At 39.8% G+C, this 8613-nt stretch overlaps 1 protein-coding gene across 3 annotated transcripts in view; it reads left to right on the top strand.

Annotated features, from left to right (window-relative positions):
* The window catches only part of SF3B1 (splicing factor 3b subunit 1), a 52145-nt gene that overhangs the window by 26381 nt on the left and 17151 nt on the right, over positions 1–8613 (top strand). For all 3 annotated transcript variants that reach the window (XM_006152968.3, XM_027773606.1, XM_006152970.3), the window contains 6 exons: positions 803–1040; positions 2375–2587; positions 2793–2914; positions 6781–6978; positions 7075–7176; positions 8098–8277. In XM_006152968.3, the coding sequence (XP_006153030.1) occupies positions 803–1040; positions 2375–2587; positions 2793–2914; positions 6781–6978; positions 7075–7176; positions 8098–8277 (1053 nt within the window). The remainder of the gene's footprint in view (positions 1–802; positions 1041–2374; positions 2588–2792; positions 2915–6780; positions 6979–7074; positions 7177–8097; positions 8278–8613) is intronic.

The raw sequence follows: 8613 nt of genomic DNA, 5'->3' as shown, positions 1-8613 counted from the left end.
AAAGCGTTTTCGTTTATGTCTGGTTCCCTTTTTTTTTTTTTTTTTCTTAATTTATTTTATTTACTCATTCATTCACTTACTTAAATTTTGACCAGAGAGAAACAGAGAGAGAACGTGAGAAAGCAAGCCACCAGATTCGTGACTCAAACTATGGTTGGCCATGTGGGAGTCCAGCACCTTAACCACCATGCTACCTGTCGGGCCCGCAGCATGGTCGTTTTTTTAAGCCATTGGGTCTGGGGCTCAAACCATGTGGTGAGCCATGTTGGATCCAGCTGCCTTAATCACCTGGCCATAGAGCCAGCCTAGATTTTATTTTTGTTTTTGAAAGGTTTTTGCTATACGGCGAGTGCACACGCCAGAGAGACAGAAAGTGAGAAATCACCCCCCAGGGGGGTTAGTCATGCCACAATCCCTTCTCCTCCGTTCTCTTCTCAGGATCGTTTTTTGTTGTTGTTGTTGTTGTTGTTGTTGTTGTTGCTATAGGGCATGTGCACTTGCCAGAGACAGAAAGCGAGAAATCACCCCCCACAGGGGATGGTCACACCACAATCCCTTCTCCATTCTCCTCTTGGGATCTTGGGCCCGCACGCACACATGTCCGGCATGAGTTTAAGCCACTGGGTCTGGGACTCGAACCATGGTCAACTACATGGGAGTCCAGCAACATAGCCATTACACTAACTACTAGTCCCCAACCTAGAATATTTTAAGTTTTTGCTTTTGTTTAACAGAAATTTTCAAGTTATTTCTACATTGGTGTATTAAGTATATGAAATAAAATTTGTTATGTTTTGTTTAGACACCTGGGCATACCCCTTCATTAAGATGGGATGAGACACCGGGTCGTGCAAAAGGAAGTGAGACTCCTGGAGCAACCCCAGGCTCAAAAATATGGGATCCTACACCAAGTCACACACCAGCGGGAGCTGCTACTCCTGGACGAGGCGATACACCAGGCCATGCTACACCAGGCCATGGAGGCGCAACTTCCAGTGCTCGTAAAAACAGATGGGATGAAACCCCCAAGACAGAGAGAGGTACTTCTGGTGGAGTTGGGGGTGTTTGGGTGAAGAGTCGACTTGATGGGTGGTATGTTTACAGATGGAAATCTGTTTTCTTAGGTGAATACCTGTAAATAACCAGCTGTACTGGGGTCAGATGAAGAGCAGACCAGATCATATCCCTGATTCTTTTTGCTTTTTGAGGCTTTAGATAAATTTTCAAAAGATTCTTAGGAAGTAAACTTTGTAGTAACCTTTTGTCTTTGTTTGTGGTAATATATCTAATATAAATTTTACCACTTTAAAGGACCAGCAGTAGGCGTAGTGGCTATGTTGCTGGACTTCCATGTAGTCGACCGTGGTTCAAGTCCTGGACCCAGTGGCTTAAGATCATGCCGGGCATGTATGCGTGCATACCCATGATCCTGAGAAGAGAATGGAAGAGAAGGGATTGCGGAGTGGCCGTCCCTCCTGGGGGGTGATGTCTCACTTTCTGTATCTCTGTCTCTGTTTGTCTGGTGAGGGCATGCCCCTATAACAAAAACTCCAAAAAATTTTTTATTTTTACCACTAAGCAGTTTTAAAGTATACAGTTCAGTAGCATTAAGTACATTCCCACTTTTGTGCAACACTCCCCACTGTTTCTGCTTTGATACTGAGATGTCTGAGACATTTTTATCATCCCAAGTAGAAACTGTATCCATTGCACAGTAGTAACTGGCCACTCCCACCTCCTCCCAATCCCTGGTCACCTTTGTTCTACTTTCTATCTCTAAATTCACCTGAACCTCTTTTTTGTACAGATGACCCAAAGCCGTGTTTTATTAACTGTTGATAGGCTGTGGGAAATCAAGATTTAATAGTACATTATTTGCTGTATTAAAATTTTGTAAGGGATAATTAATGGTAACAGGCAAATGCTTAGCACGAATGAAAGAAGCAGTATGAGACTGTACATGTGTAGTAATCACATGGAGAAGTGAGGGGGAAGTGGCTCAAAATACAGTAATGATCTCTGAATACCGATACACGAATTGCTCTGTTTTTCTGTCTCTCAGTATTTGCTATAATGTTTTTGTTACCTGTGGAAAAGAACTACAAACAATATTGGAAGGGGGGCCAGCAGGTGGCATGGTAGTTTAGGGCCCTGGACTCAATATGGCTGACTCCCCCATCCTCCCCCCGCTTCCTCTCTGGTCAAATGAAAATAAATTAATAAATAATGTTAAATAATAAAATACTGAAAGGAGTATATACCATTTAAAGAATATTCTGATGCAGAATGTCATTTCGAGCACCTTAGCTGCTTGAGAATTAACAGTGTTATTTTAACAGTGTTTAAAACTGGGTCTTACTTGCTCTCTTTAAAGATACTCCTGGGCATGGAAGTGGATGGGCTGAGACTCCTCGAACAGATCGAGGTGGAGATTCAATCGGTGAAACACCAACTCCTGGAGCTAGTAAAAGAAAGTCACGTTGGGATGAAACACCAGCTAGTCAGATGGGTGGAAGCACTCCTGTCCTGACCCCTGGAAAAACACCAATTGGCACACCAGCCATGAACATGGCTACTCCTACTCCAGGTACGAACTCGTTCTTTGGAAATATTTCTTTATATTCTGGAAATACTTTAATTTTTTTCTTTGTGGTTTTCTGTGTGCTTAATGAGTCTTAGTTTTTACATTTATAATATAAAAGCAATTACTTATTAAAGTTGAGTTTAAGTGTCATAAATAATGATACAGTCTTATACTATAGATTTTTAAAACATTTTGCTTTTTTTCGTAGGTCACATCATGAGTATGACTCCTGAACAGCTTCAGGCTTGGCGGTGGGAGAGAGAAATTGATGAGAGAAATCGCCCGCTTTCTGATGAAGAATTAGATGCTATGTTCCCAGAAGGTTATAAGGTAGTAACATTGAATGTAGATGTAGTGCTATTTACGTTATGGATTTTATTTTTTAAATTCATTGAAAAAGTTGACTGATTATGTTTTTATTACCCTTATCCAAATCCGCTATTGTCATTCCATTCTCTTAGTTATTTCCTAGTGTGTTTCAAAAAAAGTAATAGACATGAACAGAAAAGCTTTTATTGCTTCTTTTTTTCCTTAAGGTTTTTGTCATAGTGCACATACACTCGCTGGAGAGACCGAGGGAGGGAAGTTAGAAATCACCACCCAATGGGATGACCACACCACAGTCCTCCGCTCTCCTCCTGGGATTTTGTATATACATGCACTCGTGCTTGGTGTGATTTTTACAAGCTGCCAGGTCTGGAACTCAGACTGTGGTCAGCCATGTAGGAGTCCAGTCTCTTAATTACCACTTGCTGGCCCCAGCTTTTAATTACTTTTCGAATGTGAGAAATTTCAAGGATATGTAGGGGGTCTGTGGACATATGTTGAGAATTGCCACTGCTTGAGCTATTTATAGTTCTGGGATTAAGCTCACATTACATTGTGGTTTTACTTGGTGCTTTGGTTCTTTAACAGATTTCAGATTTCATATAGTTCATGGATTGCCAGTGAACACAAAACATATTCATAGCAACTTGAAGATTTTTTTTTTTTTTTTTGGAGAGGTTTTTGTTATTGGGTGCGTGCGCTCACCAGACAGACAGAGAGAGACAGACAGAAAGCGAGAAATCACCCCCCAGGGGGTGGTCACGCTGTAATCCTTTCTCCTCCATTCTCCTCTCAGGATCTTGGGCACGCACGCACACGCGCCCGGTGTGAGTTTTAAGCCACCGGGTTCGGGATGCGAACCGCGGTTGACTACGTGGGAGTCCAGCGACATAGCCATTACGCTAACTGCTGGTTCCCATTGAAGATTATTTTTAATCATATTCTTTTTTTAAAGAATTATTTTATTTAACTTTATTTATTTATTTATTTGACCAGAGAGGAACAGAGTGAGGTGGGGAGCGGTGAAGCAAGAAAGCAAATTGCCAGGTCTGGAACTTGAACCGAGTTGGCCACATGGGAGTCCAGCGCCCTTAACCACCATGCTATGTTCCCATCCTGAAACAAGCACTTTTGTGGTAGTTGACACTAAGCAATATTGCTGGTCTAAAGACAGACAGTGTCATAGTTAGTGTCCTAACCAGAGCGGGAACCTAAGTTATCTGATGGCACTCACTGAGTCTGTCTGCTAATAACTTGCCTTTTAGCAGTTTGTGCGCATGTCTTAAAATTTTGTTTTCCTCTATTAGATTTTCACTAGATAATTTGTTTCAACTACTGAGTTTCTACTCTAAAATTTCTCGTAGCTTCCACATAATGCTGTGGGTATAGCCACTCACAGTCCACTGTTGACTGCCAGTGCCGTTCTCAGTTGTAGCCATTGATATCAGTAGGTGGAAACATCTTCCTTAGTAAATCCTACTAATAAGTAAAATCCTTATTAGTAAACATAAATGTAGACTTTTAAATCCTAAATGTAGAGTGATATTGGTAGATTTAAAATTGAGTTCACAGGCCTGTCACTTGTGGGGAAAAAAGCCACTTTATTAAAATGGTTTAGCCAGTGGTTTGGACTGGTGCATGCATTTCACTCGCAATAAAAAATAATGTGATAATGAAGTATAGATAACACTAGCATATGTTTAGCATAGTTAATCTTTTATTTATTTTTTTTTTGAGAGATTTTTGCTATAGGGCGGGTGAGCTCGCCAGACAGAGAGACAGAGACAGAAGAGAAATCATCCCCCAGGGGGAATGGCCACGCCTCAATCCCTTCTCTGTTCTCTCAGGATCTTGGGCATGAACGTGCATGTGCCCAGCGTGAGTTTAAGCCACCAGGTCCGGGACTCAAACCGCGACCGGCCACATGGGAGTCCAGCGACATAGCCATTACGCTAACTGCTGGTCCCTAATCTTAATATTTTTAGTTACAGTAATTTGTTTTGTTTGAGAAGACCCATGTTGACCTATCCAGGAAGTTGTATTTAATTTATTTAGAGATTTTTACTATAGGGTGTGTGTGTGTGCGCTTGTCAGGGAAAGACAGAGACAGAAACAGAAAGCAAGAAATCACTTCCAGGGGGAATGGCCACACTGCAATCCCTTCTTCTCCATTCTCCTCTTGGGATCTTGGGCATGCACACACATGCACCTGACATGAGTTTTAAGCCACCAGGTCTGGGACTCATACTGCAGTCAAGTCCAGGTGATATAACCATTACTGCCATCTGCTGGTCCCAGGAAGTTGTATTTAAAAAAAAGACTGGTATTAGCTAAACACATTTTTTGTGTGTTTTCAAGACTGCATTTTTTGAAATGTAACTGGTTTTACAAAAGGTTTAATCAGGTAGTGTGTATTTTACAGGACTTGGTAAATACATTGATTTCATTTTTGCAGTTTTAGACTTTTTATAGTGCCCTAGGGGTTTACATGATTAATGTTCCATTTCATTACTAAAGTATAATCTTTTATACAAGGGAGTTTCAAAATACCTTTAGAAAATTGTATATAAAGTATGAGTTTATTTTGTGGCAAAACGTTTTGAAACCTCTGCATGTTTTTTTCATACACATTTCCATGAAGTTATTGAAAAACCTTCATGTTATTTGTATGCATCATGGGCACTTGTTTCCACTTGTATGAATATGTAGATGAAATGTCATTTGCATTTTTTAAGGATTACTTAATTTACTTAATTTTATTTATTGTTATTTTTTAATTTGACCAGAGAGAGAGAGTGAGAGAGAGAAGAAAAGGAGAAAGCAAGCCACCAACTCTAGGACTCAAACTGCAGTCAGCCATGTGGGAAATCTAGTACTTTAACCACCATACTGCTTGCTGGTCCCATCGTTTGATTTTTTTTTTGAACTGCTAACCCAGATTTTTTTAAAAAAGATTTTTGCCATAGGGCACTTGCACTCACCAGAGAGAAACAGAGACACGGAGAGGGAATGTAGGGAATAACCCCCTAGGGGGATGGCCACATTGCAAACTCTTTATCCTGCAATGTCCTCTCAGGATTTGGGGGCATGCATGCACACATACCCATTGTGATTTTCAAGCTGACACCACAGTCGGCCATGTGGGAGTCCAGTCCCTGAACCACTACATCACTTGTTGTCCCCACTGGCTAAGATCTTTAATTTTTCAGATTAAAAATTTTTTTTGTTGTTTCTTTTTTCTTTTTTTAATTTTAGAGGTTTTTGTTCTAAGGCACCTGTGCTCACCGGAATGACAGAGAGAGACAGACATAAAGCGAGAACTCAGAGAGAGAGACACTCATAAAGCGAGGGATATGACCACGCTGCAATCCCTTCCCCTCCATTCTCCTCTCGGGATCTTGGGCACGCATGCACACGCGCTTGGTGTGAGTTTAAGCCACCGAGTCCGGGACTCGAATCGCAGTCTACACGAGAGTCCAGTGACATAGCCCTTAACGCTAACTGCTGGTCCCAAGATTTTAAAATATTTTGACATGTTGAATCATCACATTTTTATATTAATTGAAAGTGATCAGAGTTTTATAACCTTGTAAGTGATCAGCTTCCTTACAAATTTTCTCTTTTTTCCACATTCCTGGTATTCTTTCTTTAAATTTTAATTCGCAAACGAGATGCAAATAATTGTCATGAATATTTATAAAGATTTCTAATTAGGGTAGAAAAGCGGGATAGGTGTTAATTCTTGTCTTAAAATAAAAAGTTTTTTTTAGCTAATAAACTAATAAGATATTTTAACTGCAAATGTTATTCATTATATTGGTCTTTGATGAAAATCAAGAAAATCTAAGCTGTCTTATAAACTCTATTAGGTACTTCCCCCTCCAGCTGGTTATGTTCCTATTCGAACTCCAGCTCGAAAGCTGACAGCAACTCCAACACCTTTGGGTGGTATGACTGGTTTCCACATGCAAACTGAAGATAGAACTATGAAAAGTGTTAATGACCAGCCATCTGGAAATCTTCCATTTTTAAAACCTGATGATATTCAGTACTTTGATAAACTGTTGGTAAGTGATAATAGCGGAAATTAATTACTAACTTTTTTGGGGGGTATAAATCGTAACATTTTAACTCACCTTTATTTCTTTTTCCTTTTACTGTAGGTTGATGTTGATGAGTCAACACTTAGTCCAGAAGAGCAAAAGGAGAGAAAAATAATGAAGTTGCTTTTAAAAATTAAGAATGGAACACCTCCAATGAGAAAGGTAAGTAAGAGTTTGTTTAATCATCATGTTTATTATATATGCACACACACATATTTTTTCAGTTTTGCTACAGGGCACATGCACTTGCCTGAGAGAGGGAATTTTTTTGGAGAGAGGGGGATGAGAAATTACCCACCACTCCCCGGGAACAGCCATGCTATCATCTCTTCTCTCAGGACGAGGGATACTCAGGCACATGCACTGAACTGTTTTTCAAGCCACCGTATCTGGGACTTAAACTGCACAGGTGGCCATGTGGGGTCCAGCCACCTCAACCACCACAGCACCAGCTGGCCCCTGTTTGTTATATTTTTTGATTGGAAATAGGTAATTACCTATTCCTGCCTCAACCTCCCAGGTGGGACTATAGGCATGTGCCACCACAATTAAAAAATTTTTTTAGAGACTTTGGCTATAGGGCATGTGTACTTGCGGGAGAGATGCAGAGAGAGAGACAGAAAGTGAGCAATCACCTCCCCCCCACCCCCCGGAGAAGAAACCTGTTTCTTCTCCATTTTCTTATAATTCTGCAGTTGGCCATGTCGGAATCCAGTGATGTAACTATTATGCCATCTGCTAGTCCTGACCACCATACCTCTTTAAGACAGTCTTGCTATGCTGATCAGGCTAGTTTCAAACTTGTAGTTCTCTTGCCTCAGGCTCACTACTGGCTGGGGTTATAGGTTTCTAACATTATACTGGGCTATGCCACTGCAGATAGGCTGATTTACTTTTTTAATTAAAGAATTTTGTACCAGTAAAGATATCAAACATGGAAATTTTGACAGAAATGAATTTATGCTAGTCTTACACAAAATAACTTACATTAAAATATTTAGTTAAAATCTTTCAGGAGTAATTTGCTTAATAAAATGTTTGATTATAAATAAAACATACTTTTCACTTTACTTTTTTACCCAGGCTGCATTGCGTCAGATTACTGATAAAGCTCGTGAATTTGGAGCTGGTCCTTTGTTTAATCAGATTCTTCCTCTACTAATGTCTCCCACACTTGAGGATCAAGAACGTCACTTACTTGTAAAAGTTATAGATAGGATATTGTACAAACTTGATGACTTGGTTCGACCCTATGTGCATAAGGTTTGTTGTTCTTCAAGTAGTGTTTCTAATGGTTTAATATTTCTGTTGTTTCAATATAAAAGAAATTCATGGGTTTTTTTTTGAAACCAGTTTATGTCTATGTATTTGAAATTTAAAAATGCTAAAAATGTAACAGTTGATGGTTATACATTTGCAGTAGAAGGGAAAGGTTTACTTTCTTAGAATATTCTTAACAGTAAGCTTGTGTTAAGTTTACATATTCTCCACACTTTCCTTTGCACAAGCATGTGACATGTGTAAATAATAGGTTTATGTCAATGTAAACTTCTGCTATTTTTACCGTAGTGGGCTCATAAGATTAATAGCTTTTCATTT

Source organism: Tupaia chinensis, unplaced genomic scaffold (genome assembly GCF_000334495.1).
Source record: "Tupaia chinensis unplaced genomic scaffold, TupChi_1.0 Scaffold000361_1, whole genome shotgun sequence".
In the NCBI taxonomy this organism is placed as follows: Eukaryota; Metazoa; Chordata; class Mammalia; order Scandentia; family Tupaiidae; genus Tupaia; species Tupaia belangeri.
The sequence above is the reverse complement of the archived record's forward strand: the minus strand, read 5'-3'. Positions and strand labels throughout refer to the sequence as shown.